This window comes from Macrobrachium nipponense, chromosome 7 (assembly GCF_015104395.2).
Source record: "Macrobrachium nipponense isolate FS-2020 chromosome 7, ASM1510439v2, whole genome shotgun sequence".
NCBI classification, from domain to species: domain Eukaryota; kingdom Metazoa; phylum Arthropoda; class Malacostraca; order Decapoda; family Palaemonidae; genus Macrobrachium; species Macrobrachium nipponense.
The window spans coordinates 108,056,298-108,081,892 of NC_061109.1; the positions used below are offsets into that span (position 1 = coordinate 108,056,298).

The 25,595-nt window shown below is 37.0% G+C and overlaps 1 protein-coding gene across 1 annotated transcript in view; it reads right to left on the bottom strand.

Moving 5' to 3' along the window:
• The window catches only part of LOC135217509 (lachesin-like), a 473,181-nt gene that overhangs the window by 38,714 nt on the left and 408,872 nt on the right, over window positions 1-25,595 (bottom strand). The window contains exon 2 of the mRNA XM_064253464.1: window positions 4,960-5,078. Coding sequence (XP_064109534.1) covers window positions 4,960-5,078 — 119 coding nt within the window. The remainder of the gene's footprint in view (window positions 1-4,959; window positions 5,079-25,595) is intronic.

The window sequence follows — 25,595 nt, forward strand, 5'->3', positions numbered from 1 at the left end:
TTAGTGTAGCTAAGTTGTTAAACAAGATTGGCAAACCACCGTAGGGCAGTTATTCTGATACAACCATATGCTTGTATGTTATTTCTTTTACCTTGACCGTTGTTTTCAGTTTATGTAACTTTTATTTCTCTTTCTGAAAGAGGGAGAGAATGTACTCTCCGAAAGCTTAAATAAAAACTTTCAATTTTTTCCGAATTTTTGTGGGCTTCCTACAACATATTAGAACACGGATACAGTGTTTAACTTTGCTATATATATATATATACAAGGAAAGAATTCTGAATAAGAAGAAAATAATACATGCACTTCCTACTAGTACACTCTTTGTAAACAAAAATCTATAGCTACGTACCTTCGTGTATAATAACATTTTTATGCTATTAAAGGAAAAATTTGGAGAGAGAGAGAGAGAGAGAGAGAGAGAGAGAGAGAGAGAGAGAGAGAGAGAGAGAATATCAGTGCCATTTCTTCCTTAACCATTAAAAGAATGTGGCACTGACCATCAAAGGGCCGTTATCACTGGATGCTGCCAAGGGACATAAAATGTGGTCGTCCTAAGTATGGGCAAGCTTCCGGGAATCGGACTTACAAGCCGTTATCGCTCCTGGAAGGCAAGAATATAACGCGATCGTTTTGAAAGCTCTGTAGGAACTTAGAACGTTGAAGTTAGTTTTATGGGTCGTGTGCAGTGCATATTTTTCTATTCCTCTTTTGAATAACACTTTTATTTAATTTCTTCTTTGAATGAAATTTTGTCACTGGTATTGTGCATTGATTACAAGTACACAAAGATATCGTTTCAGGTCGGCTTTCGAATAAGGTGTCGTTAGCACGATGAACATTTCCACAGTGATAAACGTTGACTCATACGTACAGCCTTACAAAGAAGGGACAAGAATGAAATGATAGAAATGCAAGTGTGGGACGTGACGCGGAGGCCTTCCAAGGAATTTTCTTGGGGGTCGCCGCCCCTCCTGCCTCATCCATCAGACGTTTGCATTTTTAATATTGCTAAGAGTTTTTATGGCTCCTGCGATGGCGAAAAAGAGGCGCGTTTCATCTGCTCTATTTGTGTCCTTTTTTTTCTTCCACTCAAGTACTATTTTTGAGGGTAAATGGTCCTGAATTTTCTCATATGAAACGTTATTCTCTTTAAGCTCAGCAAAGGAGGAAGATTGTCAAAACCTTTTAGAAGTTTGAGTCTAAGATCACTGAGCAATCAAGTGCTTCCATAAACGTAGTTTATCCTACTAATAACGAGAAAAGAGTTCTCATTTTTCCAGAAGTTCACTTTCGGTCAAGATCTTTTCACTTTGAGTAATAAAATTTATCAGAGTGAAAACTCCATTGTACAACGATAAAGCTTTGAACACAATCACTGGAATAGTTATAAATGCATTAAGAAATTGAGCAAATGACGAAATTCTTAGGATACTGAGTAGGATTAAACTTAAAAATAATTATATACCTCACCGCTCTCAAAGTTTCTTTTGCAGAATTCAACGACATCTCATGTTAAATCCTAACGTCAAAACATTACTTTTACGGATAATGCACAAAGATTAAGTAGCCATACAAATTCAAAGACTAAACGCCGTTTTTGTAGCGAATAACACTCATAACGATCAACACTGACTCTAAAGGGGGATATTCGTGACATCAGATCTGTGATTGAGTGAAAAGCTCGCAGGGACAGAGCGTAAGCTCCTTAATTTTTCTAATTTACTACGAAAACAGTATAACAAGTGGAATGGTCAAGATTAATTTTAGGTGCGTATATAGAAGCAGCGTGCTATACAGATGAAATCAAGTGTAAATTTCCATTTTTGTAAGCAGGCTACAGCGACTAATGTTTACTCACTGCGCACGTCTAAGAATTCCCATTCGCCCAAACACCATAAGATTTTTCATGAGCATTAACATAACTATCCATAATGGCAAATAGAAGCCCTTGCTTTTCGAGTTTGTAGTATGGCTACGCTGTCCAAATATATAATTTCCAATACTAAACATATACTCAAGTATTAACTGGTTAGTATGCCTCTCTCTCTCTCTCTGATGACCAGTCTCATTCTCTGACGTTGCTCGGATGGCTAGGGGCTACCTATAGGGATCGTGCACCTGATTAGAAGTGAATAAGGAAAGAAATCTGTCTCCTTGAGTAAGAAATATGCATTTCTTACCTGCAGGGCGAAGGAAGTACATTCAAGTGGCTTAGGCCTACACGCACATAGCTACACCTAATATTAGCCCAGGAACTATATGGTTTCGATGTGAAATAATTAGAAAAAAGCTGAAACTTTGCATAAATGTAGAGCTATCTGACATGAACAACATATCAAAAGTCCCACGGCCTTCCGCGCTTGTATTAGCCGCCATATTAACATTGAAATATCTCGTATAATAATGGTTTTATCGAAAAACATCACTGAGTAATAGTTGTTCAGAACTTATCTTTTGATAGGGCTGAATAGTTTGTTTTACAAATTATGGCATTTTATATGAAATAAGAATAAGAATTGTGAAATGAATCTTATAAACTTATAACTGAAGGGTACATGACACACTATACGTTTTTCACAAATTAATATAACATTTTATGGATGATACGGTTTAGTACGCTTTAGGCCTTTGGCTCTCATAAGAGGTCAGAGAGAGGGGTAATCAAAATACAATTACGAGAAACGTGGTCCCTGGTTCCTTCAACAGGGAATATTTGCTACATGTTATCGCTCTAGGTTACGGAATAATAGCGGGAATGAAGAACCTGTAAATTCATCATTTAAGAACTGACATGTGTAGAAAAAAATTAATCGTCTCTCAGTATGGCACCCAATGATTTCCAGTGCAAGCCCAGAACACTTGGATCATAAAGAGAGAAATTTGTAGCAACCTTCATCCATACAGACAGTAAGCTGCGTCAGTTTTTATCATTTTGTTTTTGAAAATATATTTCCCTCTTTCTCACTTTGAAATCAGTCTAGCTGATATAATGATTCATGTCAAGAGATTTTTATTGGCAATTTAACTTTCAATTGCTTACCTTAAATGCGCACACATTTTCAATTAATCATACCGATAAGAACACATTAAAAATTGAGGCATAATTAGTTACGTTCACAATATAACCATATTCTTAATTCATTATTTATATAAATATTTTCCCTTGTTTTAAAAATGGACCAGCAGAAAGACAGACATGAGAGAGAGAGAGAGAGAGAAGAGAGAGAGAGAAGAGAGAGAGAGAGAGAGCTCTTAGGTCTTGGCGAAGCTTGAACACATGCAAATCAGACTACAAGCAACTTTTATCGGCTTGAGCCTTTGCTTTGAGGCTATTTTGGGTGAACTTTGATGCTCTCTGTCTGTAGAGTGCAAATCTGCGCGCTGCACGCAGATGGCCAAAAAAATTGCGCTACTATTTATCTCTAAAACACTTCTACGGACGAAAACATTTATCATTCCCCAAAACCTTTCTTTCTTTGAATTCCACTGGAAAAGCACAGGCTTCATTCGAGTTTAGATTACTGTATCCATCACTTATATTAGCATTATTATCTCCGCTGTTGCCTTTCGTCAAAGAGCAGAGACAGTAACGTCCAGTGTATTCATTTGGTGTCATTCAATATTGCTATTAAGTTTTCTCAGTTAAAATTTCGTAGCAATTCCTGCGCAATCAAGAAACGTTAAACTTATTAAAATTTAAGTTACCATTTGGTTGTTTTTCACGGCGGAAAGGGAAAACTCGTGACGTCTCTGGCTAACATTTATGACATCTTTATCAACAAAATGCAAACACTCTTTTGGAGATTTTTTTCACGTTTCTATCCGGAATCTCTATCGTTCCCCATTTGGATCGGCAATTAAGTAGAGTTCCTTCAATATCAGTATAAGATTTGTATTAATCGACTAAGAAGAGCCGATAAGCTAACAGATGCTGGCCTTAACCTTAACAGAAACACTTTAAAATTCCCTTCCTTTTCTGATGGAAAAACTGAACACAGAAAAATTAAAGAAGACTTGTGGAGCTAACCGCAGCTGAACTACTCATTTGCTTGGCTATGACGACAACATATAGTACCGTAGGGTGTTTTCATCCTGATCGATTATAAAAAAAAAAAAGGAAAAATAATTATCTCAGACAATCAAATGTATTGTCAGCTCCATAGGAGTTATAACAAATTCTACAAAAACCATAGTATAAAAGTTATAGCATGCGCTTATTTCAATGGGGAATAACCTATAACTACTCTATTCCGAATTTTTTTTATAGCATACACCATTAGAGATGTGAAGCCAGTTACTATTTCTCAAGGACACAAGGCATATAAATTAGCTTTTCATCCCAGTTCTTCGCATTAATAAAAATAGCCATCATAGTTTCCATAAGGTAGACATTACTCTATATATGTATTTACAATTGCATCGTGATTATCGTTGTATTTATATATAAGAGGCATCTAAAAAGGTGGTACGAAGAAAAAAATGATGTGCGGGCACCAGAACACTTAGAAGACCAAAGTCTGAGGATGAGCGGAGATGCCTGGAAGTTTTCGTTTGTATGGTGTTTTTACGTTGCATGGAACCAGTTGTTATTCAGCAACGGGACCAACGGCTTTACGTGACTTCGGAACCACCGTCGAGGGTGAACTTCTATCACCAGAAATACACATTTCTGACTCCTCAATAGAATGCCCGGGAATGACACTCGCGGCCACCGAGGTGGCAGGCCAAGACCATACCGATCACGCCACCGAGGCGCTGATGCGTGGAAATGAACGCGAAAGAAAGACATGAGCAGCAGAATTTCACAGAGGCCCTTTGCGCCCCACGGCGTTGGAGGTGATGATTATAATGACGTAGAAGACAAAACGCTAAATCCCTCAATAAACCCTTGACGAAACAGAGTGGTAATCATTCGTAAACAAACACAAACAAATAGGTGAACACTTCAAAACTAACCTTGTGGTCCCCAAGGTTCTCAACCGTACAGGAAAGGGAAGCATCTCGGCCTGCTGTTACTGTCACATTGCCAATTTTTCCGCTGAATCTTGCCATTTGGGCTTGAGCTGACGTTAAACCTGTAGGTGGAAAAATTTTGATTACTATTCATTTCCGTGACTGCTTGACGGTAACGTCTGAGAAATTGTACTTTTGTTGGTACATAGAATAATGGGCGTGTTTGCACAGCAGTGCCACCACGGTATAATGCAAGGTACGATAAAAAAAAATAAAAAAGTTAGCACGCAATTTTATGATAAATTTCCCTTCAAGGTTATATGAAGTGCAATTAAACATACATCATGAAAGGAAATTTTTTTATATATCAATCATCACAATCAGCATTATATGGTTTATATCGATGACAGTACCTATAAATGAAATGTCAAATGTAATTTAACCAATCCTTTTGCTTGGGAAGAAAGAGGAAGACACACCTACCTTAGAAAAACAGTAAGAAATATCTACAAAATGAGAATGCATACCGTACATTACTCAGTTGCTACATTTATTTGCTTTAATTAATAAACTGAGGCAGAAGTAAAAACCCAGATCTATCAGCTACCTACGTTTCCTTTCTTTTCTTACCGTAAGATATCAAGAGATTCCATAGTCTTACTCTGATATATTCTTCACATAAACAAGACTATAAAATATGAGAACGAAAAGCAAAGACTGATATATCAGCCATCTATTTAATCGTCCCTGTTTCAGTCTACCATATATTATCCAAAGATCATTAGGAATAGTTGCTTACAAAGTAGACAAAACAATGAAAATTATATTTCAACTGTATCTGTTCGGACGACCAGATGTTACCATTCAAAATTGCTACTGTTTTAGGAATATTTTAATTGTAAAATTAATAATCAAAGCATATATCTATCTATCTATGTACTATCTATCTATGTATCTATCTATCTATCTATCTATCTATCTATATATATATATATATAAAATGCCCTTACCTCTCCCAGATTTGGAATTTATACCTTTTTGGGTTGACATGGGTGACACTGACTTATGCAACTAGTCATCTAGAAAAGGTACATGAAGTTATCACTTATAATTACCTATAAGTACAGAGCCTGAAATCCACAAGAATGAGATCAGCATGCATGAATTAACATGGTAGGAACCCTATTCATACATAATTCCCTTGTGATTAAGTTATTCTTGTGATTTAGTATATTCGATATCAATGGTATATATATATATATATATATATATATATATATATAAACATATGTATAGTTAGATAGATAATTAGAGATAGATAGGTAGATAGAAAGTAGATGGTAGGCACACTTATACATAATTCCCTTTAGTGGTGTTATTTCAGTGGTGCAATATATTCAGCATTTACTAGGGATATATAATATAAATATATATATATATATATATATATATATATATATATATATATATATATATATATATGTGTGTGTGTGTGTGTATATATATAGAGAGAGAGAGAGAGAGAGAGAGAGAGAGAGAGAGAGAGAGAGAGAGAGAGAGAAACCTTCATCCTTCTTACTCCTATACACTTTCGTAATAACTAAACAAAATTTTCCACGACACCGTCTGATAATTAATCAGTTTTCATTGAAATATTTCTGTACTACATGATTTCTAAAATATGAAACATCAGACTATTATAACAAAAAAGTCCAAAATATTTAAGAAATGACTGAGTAACCTACGTCATTATTTAAGTTTGCTTGTTAGTTAATCATTCCTGCATCATCTGTGCAAGGTTATCTTTTTTTGACAAATCATAAACTCATTTGAGGAGTACAACCTTGAAAAATATGCAGAGAAACTTTTAAAACTTAGTAAAATATAATTTTACTTTCAGTCCCCAGTTTAGTTTAAATGTCAGAAGAAAAAGCTGCATTATATACTTTTTCTTAAGAACTTATCCCGATAAAATCATAATCAATATAAACTTTTACTAGTTATTATTATTAATTATTATTACTATTATAATTATTATTATTATTATCATTACAGACAAAAAAGTCGACGAACTCCCAGTTCAAAAAAATTATGGTAGAAATAGACCCACTATTTGATTTTTTTTTTTCATCTTTTTATATGCACATTTTCTCATGAACAATTTACAAAAGGTACTGCTACCAAATTCAGTGCACTATGAAGACATCAACAGGAGCTATCGACAAACATCTGTGCATAGCAAGAAGAAAACAGAAACGCAAACTTGCAAGTAATGGGTTTTTATTATTATTATTATTATTTTATTTTTTTTGCTCTATCACAGTCCTCCAATTCGACTGGGTGGTATTTATAGTGTGGGGTTCCGGGTTGCATCCTGCCTCCTTAGGAGTCCATCACTTTTCTTGCTATGTGTGCCGTTTCTAGGATCACACTCTTCTGCATCAGTCCTGGAGCTACTTCCCTTATTATTATTATTATTATTATTATTATTATTATTATTATTATTATTATTATTATTATTATTATTATTATTATTATTATCATATTAAAGCTGGAATACGAGACGTAGGCGAATCTCAATAATCTAGCAAAAATAGGCGAGAAAGATAATTAGCAAGTTCAAGGCACCAGCACGCATGCATGAATAACGTATGAGAGAGAAATAGCATTGTCGGCAAATTCATCTCCAAAAAAGTCACTCCAAAGGCTAACTTGTGCACACAAACACCCACAAACACAGGCTTCATACAACAAACGACAAATAGACATGTTTAATTCATGACTCCACCGAAGTTAAGTCTAAAAGGCAAAGGCGACGACTCATCAAAGGAAAATGAAGTTTGGGAGGGGCAGCTATAACCCCATTTGGACTTGTCGCACAAACAAAGAAAAGACGAGAGAGAGAGAGAGAGAGTTTCCATTACATATTTGCACACTTCATATTAGTTCAAAGGGTGAATTTTCTTTTAAACTAAAGTACACTATCTTAAAGCATATAAGAAGGTATATACAGAAATGAAATATGTAAATAGGTGATGGTAAATGTAAAATTACGTGGCAGACAACATCGTCTAGTTTTTAAACCAGAACTAAAACAAAGCAACAATAATACATTTACTGGAAATTCATAAGTAATCAATGAACGAAAAATAGCTAACGTTCAGAAGAAGAAGAAGAAGAAGAAGAAGGAGAAGAAGAAAAAGAAAAATCTCACAAAAGATGACTTGAGAGCAGCAGTTAGAATCAATACTTAAAAGCAAATGCTGTGTCATTTTACATTCATATGTTCCTTGGAAGACAAGAGACTCGCCAAGCCAGGTTATCAGTAAGTGTATATGTATGTATTTATGTATGTATGTATGTATGTATGTATGTATGTATGTATGTATGTATTATGTATGTAGTATGTATGTATGTATGTATATAGTATGTATATATATATATATATATATATATATATATATATATATATTATGTAAAACAGAGAAAATCAATATACATGAAAGAGAGCAAACGCAGTACCTGTTCCAAATTCACCTTGCAGGCAGTCACTATAAATACCTCATCTGAATAAGGGAAAAAAAATTTTCGGAAGAAAGAGTGCAGCCAACTTTGTTTGACAAAGAATTTTAGGAAAAAGATATGAAGATTTCGAATCTTGACGAATCAAGAGGAGGCAAATCTTATTCTAATTCATTCATAAGATCGCAAGCATAAAATAGCGCAATGATTGATGTCAAACAGTTCACAGTACTGTCGACTCTCCGAATACCGTTTCATTATTTCTACCAGGATCCATGATTTCTACATAGCAGACGAGATCACCCTCACCCAGTCACATATTTAGACTTCCAACGAGGTCCGTCCAAAGGTTTGGTTCTTTAGTGGTGAAACTTAGAACCAGGCAAAGTGAGGAAGCGCTGGACAGGTAAGAAGATGCCAGAACGAAGGGATGATCAGGTAGGTAAAAAGCAATGCACCTGGGGACGGAAAAGACAGCGAAGAACCTCTTGCGCCGCCTGCAATGCATCGCTAAAGGCACACTGTCTGCATTGTACTTTTACGGTGTTATGAGTGTGGAAGAAGGCGAGATAATAGTAATGGATATACAGGTAATATTTTGCTCGCTTACTTAACTTCTCAATAATGTAACCATATTTCTCTGGAAAAGAATGTATTAAACCGAACTATGATATACTGGTCGTGAACGACCCATTAAAAATAAACCGCTTTATCGATGTCGGATATATCCCATTAGAAATCCTTTTCTCTAAGTTAATTACAAGACCACTCGGTGTTCTCTTTCCCTCCATTCCAAGTTAATAATTCATGGCGTGGGAGTCGGAACATTTTATAAAAGATTCACGGTACAATAATGACATTTGTTTTCCCGTCTTTTCTTCGCTTCAGTAATAATCGCTTTCTTGTATTTCTGTCCCGTTTCCTTCCTCAACAATCTTTCAACAATTTTCGCTCCTTTTAATGACCCTGCTGGATGCTCAGTTTTTGAGTTCTACTGATTTAAATCGCCAGCCTCATATCAATTTTCCTAATGACTGCCATCACCACAGCCATTTCCTCGTCTTATTTGTGCCTCGGCATCATTCTTTCCATTTTCTCCCCTCCCCTCGTATTCCATTCCCTTCAAAACCACTAAGGCCACTTAGGAGTACATCCGGGACTTCTGCCATGTCAATATAAAGCGCTAGGTCTGTTACAGCCGCACTGCCTGCTTCCTGGGGACATGGCCTCAAATTACAATAACTGTATTCACGTCACTTCGATTTTTATGGTTATGAACTTTTATTGTCCTTTCCATCTTCCCGATGGACTTTCGTGTAAGAGAACGTTCTCTCTCTCTCTCTTACATGTATGCATGCATGTATGTATGAGTATGTGTGTGTGTATTTACTACGTACATATAACAGATAAACACACACACACAAATATATATATATATATATATATATATATATATATATATATATATATATATATATAAATAAGTAACTATGTACCAAAATTATTGTTATTATTATAATTAATATACGTGCTGTCAAAAGCGGTTTCTCTATGAAATCCGCAATTGCCTTTATCAGAATAAAAAATTTAACATTGCCATTATCACATGTATATAGCTATTGGGAAAACTCATTACACGCCACATAAAAAAACGCATACAAACAAATATTCGAACCCAAATTCTGGAATATGACATCAAACTTTTTCCTCGTGCAATTTTCCTATGTCTACAGTCCGTTGCCAACGACCATCACAAGTGATCGAAGAAGCAATCAAGTTTCAAGACAACTGAAGTTCCAAGGTAAAACTTTTCGAAACCTGTGATTGCGGTCGTTAACATTTGCTTCCCCGAGGACGTTAAGTACAAAATCATCGTTTGAACCCTTACAGAGATGAAGGAGATTTTCCTATCCATAATTTCCGATGATGGTGGTGCCAAGATAACGCGTTGGTCTGTGATAACTGGTGCAGCAGAAAGCAGCTGATTGCTTTCTGCTCATTTCTACCTGTAGTTTCCAAATTGTGTTTTGACAAGACCGTTCACTTCTGCTAAGTATTCTTTAACTGACTATAAAAAACGAAATCAGAATCACTTTGCGACAAGACAAAGCCTTAATAATTCAAGGTAAACAATTACCTTTAAAATATGGCAGAAGTTACAAATTTTGAGACACGATGCCTTATTCCAGAAATAAAGCCTTTTGATATCTAATATAATATCAACAAGCTATGGAGGACGATCAAAATCTATATGCTGCCATTTCACTGTAATGAATGACTAAAAACTTCGGCCCAATATTTCCAGAACTTCCTTCACCAAGCACAAACCAATATGTTGTTTGCTGTATCGGCTCCCATAAGACACTAATAATTCAGAGCCTTGTCCATTGTTATTTTTTGCATAACGAAACAAGAATTGCAGTATCAGAGAGCTTTTGAACATGGGGAGATGGCTCATCTTTCCATCACTGAGACCTGAGGCCTTCTGGAAATATAATGCCCTGGAAGTCTGCTTTCCAGAAAGCTCTCACAATTCTCTCACCAGCTAAGCACTTGCATAAAGATCCTTCAAAATTAACAGCAATAATAAGCACTTTCTCTTCCGGTTTTACATCTTGGTAGTTTAACCATACCACTGAGCTGATTAACAGCTCTCCTAGGGCTGGCCCGAAGGATTAGATAGTTCTTAGTGGCTAGGAATCAATTGGTTACCTGGTAACGGGACCTACAGATTATTGTGGGATCCGAACCACAGTATATCGAGAAATTAATTTCTAATCACCAGAAACAAATTCCTCTGAGTTAACGCTGGCAGAGCTGGGACTCGAACTACTGGCTACCGAATCGGTAGGCGAGCACGTAAACCACCCGTTCAATGAGGGACTAATCTGTGCCCTATACGAATTCAAAAACACATCACTAAAATATCACTAAATGCGTCGAGAATAAATACTAACAAATGTCGGCTTCCGTTTGTTCCCCTATAACACTAGAATCATAGAAGAGGCCCACGAGGGCATTAACGACTTGTGTCATTGGATTTTAGGGTACTGACGTTGACTATCAGGGCGTTTTATAAGCGATAGTTTTATATATATATTATATCTATATATATATATATATATATATATATATATATATAGATATATATATTATATATATATATATATATATTTTCGTTAAAAGCAATTGCTTTAGTGGCAATCAATAAGTTTCTTGCAGTGGTTATCTTCATACCGACGAAGTTTTTTCCGATTCTCGTTTCGGTCCAATTTCTGGTGAAATATACGCAGACTTCCTTCTTCCATTGAATTTTGTCACGACAGCTGTTTCGCCTTATGGCATTATCAAGCGACTACTGACTTACAATCTGACCTTTCGGCCTATTTATCTCATCGTGTGGGAGGAGGTATGACCTCGAGGTATGGGTACTGGTTAGTCTAGGGATTAACAGCTTAAGGGCGTTGTTTTAGTTACAAAGAATATAAGGACATATGTACTGCGACAATAAGAGTGAAAGTTTAAACAGTGGTTAAATAAATATTCAAAATACAATGCCATGTGCTAGAGTTTCCTTAAATGTATGTTTAAAATTTAATATGTTACATGTTGGTTTTAGATAAAAATTACAAATTACATACAGGAATGAAAATGAATATAGAAATCTAAATACGGGAGTACAAATATATGTATATATTTTATAGCATGCATAAAGGTACAAGAGATAATTTCTGTTTATACATAAATGTGTATGATTTAAATTTGAGTGTGTGTGTGTGTGTGTGTGTGTGTGTGTGTATGTCCAAAATGGTCTACGTTGGTTAACGGTTGCTGATTCGTGTTGGGCGGGGTGCTCAGCGACCTGGAGTAAGGATGTTACTTGACTTTCGCTGACGCTGGGTCTTCTCATGCCTTCCAAGGGGCGCGATGTTCTCGGTGGATTGGGGCGCGCTGTCTGGTCCCTGTTGGCTTGGGTATTCCTTCTCCTGCTGGAGGGGAGTATATGGTCCGATTCTTGTTGGACGTTCAAGGTCGGCTTCTGAATAGCGATGCTCACTGCTTCCGTTATTAAGAGGCGACCGTAGTTGTCTTCTCTGTGTACGACCTGGTGCCTTCTATGAGCTCTTGTAGAGATGGCTTCCTGTCATGAACATCTATGTAATGTTGATGGATGGCCCCTTGATTTCTATGAGCCAGCAGACGTCTCCGAAGGGTCGTTGTAGTGTGCCCGATGTAGTTTTGGCTGTGAGGTTTACACACCTCCTCTGGACAAGTAAATTTGTAAACTACATTCGTGCACATCTCCTTCGGTCCCCCCGGAGCGGTGCTGTTTCTTTCATTATTAAGGCTGCTACAAGGTTGGGCTTACTATATATCCTGAGGCTTATTTTATGGTAAGGGGCTTTTGGGGTTACGCCTCTGTTTATTATCCCGCGTAGTGTGCAGCAATCCTCCTTGTATGCAGACCCATAATGTACACGATGGTAAATAATCAAGTTTTCCTCGTTTTTCGCCATGGTGTTGGGTTGGTAAAATTCGTCCATTTTCTTTTTTATTGCTGCTTCGATAATTTGATCTGCATACCCGTTGTTTGTCAGCATACATAACGAACTCGACCGAATTCGCCAACTGCTGACAAACAACGGGTATGCAGATCAAATTATCGAAGCAGCAATAAAAAAGAAAATGGACGAATTTTACCAACCCAACACCATGGCGAAAAACGAGGAAAACTTGATTATTTACCATCGTGTACATTATGGGTCTGCATACAAGGAGGATTGCTGCACACTACGCGGGATAATAAACAGAGGCGTAACCCTGTTATATAGTAAGCCCAACCTTGTAGCAGCCTTAATAATGAAGAACAGCACCGCTCCGGGGGGACCGAAGGAGATGTGCACGAATGTAGTTTACAAATTTACTTGTCCAGAGGAGGTGTGTAAACCTCACAGCCAAAACTACATCGGGCACACTACAACGACCCTTCGGAGACGTCTGCTGGCTCATAGAAATCAAGGGGCCATCCATCAACATTACATAGATGTTCATGACAGGAAGCCATCTCTACAAGAGCTCATAGAAGGCACCCAGGTCGTACACAGAGAAGACAACTACGGTCGCCTCTTAATAACGGAAGCAGTGAGCATCGCTATTCAGAAGCCGACCTTGAACGACCAACAAGAATCGGACCATATACTCCCCTCCAGCAGGAGAAGGAATACCCAAGCCAACAGGGACCAGACAGCGCGCCCCAATCCACCGAGAACATCGCGCCCCTTGGAAGGCATGAGAAGACCCAGCGTCAGCGAAAGTCAAGTAACATCCTTACTCAGGTCGCTGAGACCCCGCCCAACACGAATCAGCAACCGTTAACCAACGTAGACCATTTTGGACATACACACACACACACACACACACACCACTCAAATTTAAATCATACACATTTATGTATAAACAGAAATTATCTCTTGTACCTTTATGCATGCTATAAAATATATACATATATTTGTACTCCGTATTTAGATTTCTATATTCATTTTCATTCCTGTATGTAATTTTGTAATTTTTATCTAAAACCAACATGTAACATATTAAATTTTAAACATACATTTAAGGAAACTCTAGCACATGGCATTGTATTTTGAATATTTATTTAACCACTGTTTAAACTTTCACTCTTATTGTCGCAGTACATATGTCCTTATATTCTTTGTAACTAAAACAACGCCCTTAAGCTGTTAATCCCTAGACTAACCAGTACCCATACCTCGAGGTCATACCTCCCACACGATGAGATAAATAGGCCGAAAGGTCAGATTGTAAGTCAGTAGTCGCTTGATAATGCCATAGGCGAAAACAGCTGTCGTGACAAAATTCAATGGAAGAAGGAAGTCTGCGTATATTTCACCAGAAATTGACGAACGAGAATCGGAAAAAACTTCGTCGGTATGAAGATACCCTGCAAGAAACTTATTGATGCCACTAAAGCAATTGCTTTTAACGAAAATTGTATTAGAGAAAAACTATGCCCTAAAAGTATATATATATATATATATATATATATATATATATATATATATATATATATATATATATATATATATATTTGGAAAGTAACATTTACGCTAAGGACCAAGAGCAGGTACCTACTCAGCACTCAGTGAGAAATTGAGAGTAAAGAAGCTTTAAAGTGTAGCAGGATGAAAACCTCGCAGCTGCACTATGAAACAACTGGAAGGAGAAAATGGGAAGTAAGATGGAATAAGCAGAATATGAAAGGAGGTACAGCAAAAGAAATGGAAGGAGTTGCAGCTAGGGTTCGAAGGGACACTGCAAAGGACTTAAAGTAATGCCTGCAGAGCGCCGCGTGAGGTTCACGGACGAGATTACCCGCCCTTTATGGGGATTAAGTGACGGAGGGGGGGGGGGGGGGGTGGGCGGTGGAACTGAAAGAAAATGAAACTAAAGTAATCTGTCTCCTGTATTCAAGTAAACTTAAGTGGTCAAGTATCGTATTGTAAAAATACTGGAAATTGAGGCAACATGAGGAACATACTTCGCATACATTGAGAGCCAAGCGTATAGTTATCTGTCACCGATGGCCCCAGTTTTGATTATAGTAGACTGAGATGCTTTGTATTGAGAGCGTTGGGTGTCATTCTTAGATGTTGCGCTCAAGTTATTAAAGTTTTGGTTTTGACAGAATATATAGAACTGATATTTATAATGTTTATTTTCCATTTTATTTCCATCGCTTTGTTTTGCGCTGGCTACCCTCGTAATCCCCTTCCATGCGTTAGTTTTTTTGTATGATATAAAGTACCGTAAAGTACAAGCTACCGTTTCATTTTAAAGCGTCAGTATTGTGGTCAAGTATGAGAGAAGACTGAATTAAGGAATCCAATAAGAGAAAATTCTGATTATGGTCTAATTCAACGGAGACTGACACCTACATCAGAGAGGCGATAAGCAATCTTTTGAGGGGATCAATATGTTGCTTTGCTTTGTACCTGGCTCCAACTCACTGTTTCATGATTCACAGAATTATTAAGAAGTACAAAATACCAAGCATGTGAATCCTGTATTCCGAACCTGAGTGGACTAGAACTGGTGTAAATCATTCCTAGAACGAATGTTTGAGCAATCAGCTGTTCCCTTTCATTTACTTATTCCCTTCTTCTTCTTCTTCTTTTTTCCTCATCTTTCACGAATTAATGTGTGTGTTATATCTATTTTAAGAATACTAGAATAGAATAGTATATAGAATTTAGGCCAAAGGCCAAGCGCTAGGGTCTGTGAGGTCATTCAGGCATGAAACAGAAATTGGCAGTACAACGGTTTAAAAGTAACAGGAGGAAAATCTCGCAGCTGAACGATGACTCAGTTGTTAGGAGATGGTGGAAAGTAAGATAGAAGAAAAAGTATACGAACGAAGGCACAGTCAGAGGAATGAAAGAGGTTGCAGCTATACTTTGTTTTTTTTTTCATCTGTCCATCCGCCTGTGGTGTTTTTGTATGGTAACACTGCGTCCCGGGCTTTAGATAGTTACGGTATTGTGTAAGTTTTAGGTAAATAAAAGGATATCTGGGTGTACATTTGCAACTGAAAAGTGTTTTAATAATTTACTGTATGCGAATTACACCGTTAATATTCGAAATAGGATATTATAATCGTTGAATGTAAGCTGAATGTAACTATCTAAAGCCCGGGACGTAGTGTTACCATACAAAAACACCACAGGCGGATGGACAGATGGAAAAAAAACAGAGTATAGGGACCGAGGGTCGCTGCAAAGAACCTCAAGTAATGCCTACAGTCAGGGTTGCCAAATGGAATAATGAGGTGGCGCTAGATTTTCACCTAAAAAGCGCTAGGAAAGCGCTAGATTTTAAACTATCAATTTCTCAATATTCTGGGTCACATAAAGGCTATAAAGTATGTTTTCTTTTTACCCCCTTTTGGCACATTATATATCAGCCATTGCTCTTTGGCTACCAATACAAGATTGGTTAACTAAAGACTTTCTATCTCTCTCTCTCTCTCCTCTCTCTCTACTGTATATGTTATTCATACATGCACATCTCATAATAATATGGTTACTCTCTTTGTTAATCATTCTTTTTTATTAGACATTCCTTATCAATCTTAATGTGGTGAATTGAATAAAAAAACATCTCTCTCGTTAGATACATCTTTATTTTCAACCTTAAATGTTGTAGTCTTGAACAAAGGCATAGACTAAAAAACTCGTGTACTATAATTTCATAAGTAGTATATTTTGAATTGGAATTAATACGAGAAAATTAAGTAGCAATAGTAATAGTAGGAGGGGGAAGAAAAACATTTAGTTGCTAGTAGCACCACAATTAGGCCTCCTCCAGATCAAAAGGTTTCCCAATCTTCTTCTAGATCACAGGTTGCAGCCCTACTGTGGGTTGGCTGTTCTCTTGCCCAGCTTTTGTGTTTGGTCCTAAGGAACTATTGTATGCCTCCATAGTGCCAATTGCCTTGAGTACTTCATTTGGTAGTTCATATGTATTGCAACACTTCTCACTTATTTTTAATCCATACTTTACAGACATTATGGCATTCAATGTCGAGATTTGCATTCTGTTACGAAGCTTATTCTTTATCATATTCATGTGACTGAAGGAGCGCTCTACATCGGCGTTAGAGTGTGGTAAGCTTAAGGCCGAGAGCGCTACTTCAGATAATTCTTTAAGGGATTTTCACCTGAGGAGTCTCTGTAGTTTGCTACTTCCGTCCCCAAATTTCAAAGTATTTGGCAGTCTCTGTCCACTTTGTAAGATGGAGTTTTTTCCATTGAAAGTGAACACTGGTAAGATATTCGGCATTATCTCCCACAAGAATCTTAGACAGTTCAATTATGTCAGGCTTAATAGGCTTCAGACACTCGGAGACACTGAGCAATGACATTGACTGCAGAACATCGACGTTATCTGGTAGGCGTTGACGAAGCTGTTTCACAAGTTCAACCACAAAATTAGTGCACCTCTCCCGTATGCGCAGTTCTGTTGGTGCAGGAAAACAGTTCTCAGTTAATTCTTTTTCACATTCATAACCTCCAGATAAGGCCTCGGATCCAAGAAATTTTCAATCACAGTGTCCATTGAAACTCTTTTTCCAGGATGACAACTTTAGAACACAGAGAGTTAATCAAGTGCATTAGATCCTTTAGCAACTTTGTTGGATCCTGCGATTCTGCTTCAAAGTTCTTATTCACTGCTTGCACTTCTTTAAAATGGGTTTTAAAAATGTGAGCAGTACATAGTTTTCTTTGTCTGTGTACATTAAATACAATTGTTCTGCTGTGTAGCAACGTTCTTGGTTACGGGACAATTCAAAATGCAGTTTTAGCTCATGCCACTGATTTAAAATTCTAGTAACTGCACTCTCTATTGACAGCCACCTTGCTGCACTGCACTAATAAGCACTAATTTAAGAGGGTCTGTGCCATCATTGAGAACACCTTAGAGCTCTCTATACTTCGACTGTCGAAGTGACGAATGGGAAAACCAATTATATGTTTCCTTTATCATGTAATCCAGGTGGCGAGGCATACACACACTAGCTGCATGAGACACGGCCAGTTGAATTGAATGACACACACATTTAACTAAAATTAAATTTGGCACTTCTGATTTCAGTTTTGCATAAACACATGATTGATTCCCCACCATCACCGAGGCATTATCAGTCCCCAGAGCAAGGAGCTTTAGTAAGTCTAACCCACGTTTGCTTAAAGCAGCTTTCAGGGCATCACAAATTCCCGCTGCATTGCATTCCTTCAGCTCGATGAAGTCTGAAAAAGGATACAACAACTCGCTTCTTGGCATCAGAATAATAACTTATGACTATCCCCAACACTTTCATAGTTGTAATGTCATTGCTTTCATCGTATGATTAAACTAAATTTCCTCTCACCAATGTCGCACACAAGTTCTCTATCGAAATAGGGTTCGCTAGAACATGTTTTATCACACCAATGCACTTCGATCGCTTGATTTTTAGATCACTACATCCTTTACTATCACCAAAACATCCTTTGCAGATGTCGGATAAATGATCTGCAACTCTTAATGAACAATGATTTGCCACAAAAAGTGCTAATTTCCCTCTGATCTTTTAGTATCACTATTCGTTTTCTTAAACGGTAGCACAGTTTGACGCATAGAACTGAAAGGCTCTTCTGCCTTTTTATGCTTGTCTGTATTCCTGTGTCTCTCTAAATCACAGAGCTTGGAATTTAGAAAGCATTTACAATAATTGCAAAAGCATTTACTATCATCTCCTTCAACTCGCCTCAGCCACTGTTTATATCTCGAGTCATTTAGCCAGTCTGCACGAAAGCGCTGTTTGTATTGCTGTTTTCCCATATTGTAACCTAAACTTGCAGACAAGAATTCCAATGGTTCACTGAAGTTCTGAACCTCTTCTAGGTCACCAATACTAGATTCCAAAATGACCAGACTTCTCTGACTCTGGGGGAGCTGTTTTGGGTCCTCCCACGTGTGCTTAATCTCCGCATATCCGCCAAATTTATAACAACCAAATTATAACAACAACACAGAGGTAAAAATCATTTCTCCCATTCAGATCAAATACAGATATCAAATAACAGATATCAAATATCATCTTTTCCATTTCGGAGAATTTTAAATTAATTACATAGGTTCACGACTGGTAGTTTTTAATGCAATAACAAGAAAACTATCAGATTTTCTACCAACGTGGCATCTGATTTTGGTGTCGTCAATATTTCAAACACTCCACGACGTTTAAATCCTCGGATAAGCTGCTTAGATTCTCTCCAGGGACCACTTTCGGTGGTCCGCCATATGTCTAGAGGCATTTCTCCTCTCTACAAATATCTTGATTTCTTAATATCGTAGGTATAAATTGGTGAGCAAGGTAATATGAAATAAAAACAACAAAGTGAGTTTGACGATTGAGAAAATAAAAATCGTATACAGACATCTCTCTCTCTCTCTTTGACAAAATAATAGATATGAAACAATGACTGAATATTGCTTGAATACGATATGGCAACAAAGTTCTGGCCTGACTGAAGTGAGAGTGACTTTGACACCGGCTTACAATAATTCATTCCTGGATCCTGTTTCATCTCACAGCCATGGCTATAGACATCAACTAAAGAGTCAGAGAAAAGGCAATCGTACACAAAACAAATAATATTTTCTAGAAAAAAAGGCGATTGGAGGGCCTATGTTATCCCATAAAAAGAACTCTCACTCGGACTGTTGTAAGAAATGTAGAGAGAGAGACGAGGGCAGGGCGGATGCAGGAGGATTTAAGTACCTGGAAATGAAAAACAACCCCTATAATCTTATAATTATAGCCTCAGGGTTTTGACTCAAAGACATTCAAAGGTGTGTCATACACGTTACCAGTTGTTTTTGTTTTTATAAAAATTGGGCATCAAGAGGGGGCGAAAGCAAATTTTTTAATTTTTCCAATTTTTCCGTACCTTCGATAAAGCGCCAAATTTCACGCTAGAAAATCATAAAAATCTCTAGGATTGCGCGACCGCGCAGATTGGAAAACAATGGCGCTAGATTAAATCTGAAAACTCCAGATCTAGCGTGAAACGCGCCAGTTTGGCAACCCTGCCTACAGTGCACCGCATGAAGTGCACTGATGCCACTAACTTCCTACGGAGAAGAACCCACAAAGTAATCTATGAAAACCGAGGGTTCCTTTACGTGGCATTTCTAAATAAATATACCACATACGTTTTTGTTTCCCTACTTTGCGAGATTCCTTCACCTTAACTAATGTTGTTTCCTCAGAAAAACCTATCGCAACGGGTTAACGTTTAAATAGTTCTTTTTAGTTCATGATGCCCCGTGAAACATCATCTATCAGCATTTCTTTGTAGTAATTCTGTATTTGATGCTTATAATTTTTATATCGATTTCTTAGAAATACACTCTCAAGTCACGGCTCATTTTGGTACTCATTTAATAACATTTTACCCTTATGTTTTTTTGAGGTTCACTTTGACGTTATTCCAAGAAATATGGAAGTTTTCTCACTATACAAGCTGTATGCCATTACTCCCATGGGGGATAAAATTTACATCCAATACTGGAGGGATGCCAGACTAAGAGACTCTTCATGATTGACTGAATGACGGATATCTGTCAACGCATCAATCAACCTGTCGCCGCGACCGCTCATTATTAGACCTCTTGGTCTTTCATGTATGTAAATATCGAAATAATTTAGCGCATGAACATCCTCCCCCCGCCCGCCTCCTCGACTTTTCATGCTATGATGTCACGTTAACAGACAAATAAATCTTCTTTCTTTCCTTTCATTTCATTTTATAATTTCCCATTATATGCTGCTTTGCTTGTTGGTGGTGGTTGTAAGACAGAACCATATTTCTCCGTTGTAATTATGTTAAGAAAATAGTTACAGTCTCTGGACACGAAGAAGCCTTTTGATTGCTCATTTCTGCACGCCTTGAAAATTAAGAAATAACGCCCCCCCCCCCCCCCCCCCTCCCCCCCCCCCCCCCCCCCCCCTCACCCGTCCCCTCCAACTTCTCTTTTCCCTACTCATTTCCTCTCTGTCTCTTAAATCTTCGAGCAAAACTCTCTCTCTCTCTCTCTCTCTCTCTCTCTCTCTCTCTCTCTATCTCTCTCATGGAAGAAGCACGGTGAATATGCAGTTCTGAAATGCATACAGAGAGTGGAGGATTAAATATCTTAAATCTCACTGGACTAGAGAGAACTAAGGGAAACACTAGTTACAGCGCTTGATTATATCTAGATTACTTTGGGAAATTAAGTAATACTTTAGTTATTAGTCAATGATTTACGATGTTTACGAGTGTACATGCCACTGATTTAGTTATTCTAACAGCCTAACTCAAGAAAACAATTGAAAATAAACTACCGTGAACATTCTGTAATTCACTGTCACTTGTTTGTGAAAACTATTAACAAAAACAGAAGAAATACACTTTCGTCTAAAATTTAGATCCCCATTTACCTAGTGAACCTTAGGGATTAAAGGTATACGATACATATATCAAGAAGCCAAACAAACAACATATCACTCTAAAAGATGGCAGCCAATAGATTTATTTGCAAAATGACCAAGAGCGGAAAGAAAAAGATAAAGGTAAATAATATTATCAGAGGAAGAAAGACAACGTTAGGTAAAACACTGCTGTGAGCTAATGAAAATAAGATATATGGGGATAATTTGATAGATATACCAGACGCTGAAGAAGGTCTGAATGCGCTTTTCATAAATTCAGTTTCTGAAGTAGAATCAATAACACAGAACTAAGGATGCGGAAAACACTTGATTATTATGGAATCCAGCAGAGGTGATTTTAGCTGAAACTGCAACGACGTTCAGTATAGTAACTAGAATGCTTTTCAGATTATGGACTCAGGAAACAAAATATGATGAATGAGAGCTGGAAGTCATAGCAATATTATATATATACTATATATATATATATATATATATATATATATAATATATAATATATATATATATATATATATATATATATATATATATATGTGTGTGTGTGTGTGTGTGTGTGTGTGTGTGTGTGTGTGTGTGTATAGATAAACAGACTAAATGTGTAACTCTAGATGCTGTACCGAAAACATTCTCGATACGCTGGAGAAAGGAACTGAAAAAATACTTAGAGATAAACAAACTAGTTTAGAAAGGGAAAGGGTTGCACAGATCAGTTATTGGTGTTAAGGGATTTTGCGCGGCAGTATATGGAATTTAAAAATCACCTTATTGTGTCGGTGGCTTTTATAAGGAATAAAGGCAAAGAGAAATGGTAGTGATGATGATATATTAATTCCAACATAAATAATAAAATGCCAACAATAAATTAAGAAAACATAACATCGATCTTACGAGGAAAAATAAAATAAATTATAGTGAGCAACAGTAATAATAGGGCCATATAGTTAAAGCTTATTCTAACAGCAATAACTAAAGCAAGGGTAAAATTGATAACAAGAAAGAAGGAATATGTATTACTCTCCATACCCTCTGTTAAAGACATCAATTTATCAAAGAATAAAACGGAAGGTATACTGCATAATGGTCTCTAAGAACCCTACTCATATTCCTTAGGGCCTCGGAGAGCTGTGCCCTTACACGGAAAGTCCATAGGAGCAGATTGAAAATGATATATTAAGAGGCATTAGCTCACTTTTAATATCTCTTCAGAATGAAAAGATAGCTTTCCCATACTTCTAGAGAGACGATTTAGCATTTTAAAAACATATTTGTATACGTTCCGGAGATGTTTGAATACGGTCATTTCGAAATTTAAGTGGTACGGACATGGGGTTTGATATAAATCTTTCCTTGCGAAGACGAGATTTATTTCGTTGGATTATCCAAGAAGATGCTCAATGTATTCTATTCCTCGTTAACGAAATTCCCAGGATATCCTCATCTGCACAGTATAACATTCGCAAAGGAAGCTAGAAATGTGGTACTCGATTCAGCCTCAGTATGAAACTATCAAAGTAATAGTTATTAAGGAAAGAAACTGATTGCGTACACACCAGCGGATATCTGTAGAGATTATACATAACGAGACTCACAGGCTTGCCGCTACCAGTTGACCCAGCTGTGAATGGGCTAACATCTTCATCCCTAAAAGCTTCCTAAGCAGCGGAAGGTTGTAACCTTCCAGCGCCACCCACTCAAAATGATATAAAAAGTTTTTATGGTGGAAGTGAAGTATGTGTTGGAGTGTGGCGACAAAAGAATGTGTGGCAGTTTAATATCTTTCAGGATGCAGTGATGTAAGAAGTCAGAGAAAGGACAGTACTGGTCTTGGAAAAGTTGGGGGATTGGAAGATGGGTCGTGAAAGGTGAGTGGAACGGTCGATATTTGCATAGAGCTCACTACTCATTGAGATATATAAAAACAACTACATTAAACAGTGAGAGAGTTTGAAAGTTATAGCGAGAGGAGAAAGCTGAGGGAAAATGTAAACAAAAGTAACCTTATGAAGGCAAGGGGGGGGGGGGGGGGGGGGGGGATATGGGGCAATGAATGTTGATGTTCGTGGTGGAAAACTGGAGCGGTAGACTGATACATGCACTTGAGAGTAACTAGTTTTCAAGGAGATAAGCAACAAAAAGGTGAAGTAAGGAAGATAGGCAGGATGTGTGTACAAGATTGTAAAGAAACTTGGTGTGTCTGTGTTAACCACTCTGTGGAAGTGAAGTGTGGATGCTGAATGCGAATGACAACAAAATGGGCAAGAAACGTGAAGATACATAGAAGGAATGGAAAAAGGGTTATCGTAGGCGAAAGGATGGATCAGTATTTTAAGATAGTTCCGCTATATAGATACGCCTGAAGTATAAAAAGGCAAAGACCTACAAAAAGCTCGATGAATGCTGTGAAAATATTGGAAAGTGTGTACAACACAGAGGCGAATGGCGCAGTGTACTCAGCGGATTTATGCTGACGAGTCTTCTGTACAGTTGCGTGAATTGGCTGATGCTGTGGAAGTATTCTGCACCTGGGACTCCTCCCTAATTCAGCAGCTTAAGTAAGTAATTGATGGCTTTTCTTTTTGGAAAGGTAACAGAGAAAGGTATTAATTTCAGTTCTCAGTAATTATGTAAGGTTTCTGGCCTCACGTCCTTTTCTCCAATGGTTTCCAGCCTACTAATTGCAGAGTATCTTCTAATCAACTGGAGTGCAATACCGTACTGATAACCAAATAGGTATCAGTATAGGTGAACCCATTTCTACATTCTAAACTATATGAGAAAGACGATACAATATACAAAGCCCTGCTAAGTTACATTCCACCAGCTAACTGTACACTTATTTGAAAATGTTACAATTTTTTCTTATTTGAGGTCTTATATATAATCTAATAATAATAACACTATTAATAACGAAATATGGCTAGGACAGGCCTAAAGAAAAAACTGAATACACGTTTTGAATTTCTAAATAATGTTACTGTTCTGCAAAAAAAAAAAAAAAAAAAAAACTGACATGAAAAAAAATATATAAGTGTAAAACGACTACAAAACTGTGCAGAGCTTTTTCGAAGAAGCGGTTTTGTGAATGACGGGCACTTTTCTTAACTAAAACCGCAAGTCAGAAAGAAATATCTTAAAGAATTTCATGAAAAGAACTACCACACTTAAAGGTAAAAAGGATATCTATATATAACAAAATGAATTTCTGCGGTACGGTTAGCTCTTCACATATCGTAGACTGAGCGCTAATGAATAAATCATTATTTACCTTTTATATATATTTGTCATAACTTAAATAAACATAAAAAGACAGTCAGAAAACTACATGGAAAACAAAATGACTGTAATTGAATTAAAAAAGAAGAATAACATGAAAAGAAGTATGCCTCGTTTACTTTACATGGAAGACGAAATTCCCTCTTTTGATACATAATCTATCTCATTTTGAAGCAGACGTGTAAACGAAAGATTGATTTTACGGCTGTACTCGCTATTAGTATCAAGCCGTATGACTAATTCACGAGTTACTGACAAACTGAGACACACATGTCTCAGTATCGTGTCCAGTTTCATAAAAGCAAGGTAATGCACCTTTGAATTATGCACAATACGAGATACACGTACATGTATTAAGCTGAAATAGATAATGTCAAGGTTGTTCTCCACTTACCAGGATAATAGTTAAATAATCATTCTCTCGCTCTCTCTCTCTCTCTCTCTCCATTATGAAGAATATGAAAGATCTGAAAATAATGTTTAATTTCTTTATAATTATACTTTTCTATCACTTCGTGCATTCATGGAGTTAGTTCAAGCGTTTACACACACACACACACACACACATTATGAGTATTTATGCTATTGCCTCCTGTGTTTCTCAAAAATTGGTATCTTGCAGAAACTTTCAAGTGATTTGGAATGAAACCATCAAATTCAAGTGTTTTAACTGTTATTCTTTCCTGTTTGGAATACTGTTCCCTTGTATTCTGACTGATGGAAACACTGTAGTAACAAAAAATAATTTATGAACTGTGAGTTTAATTCTGAGGATCCTCTAACCTGC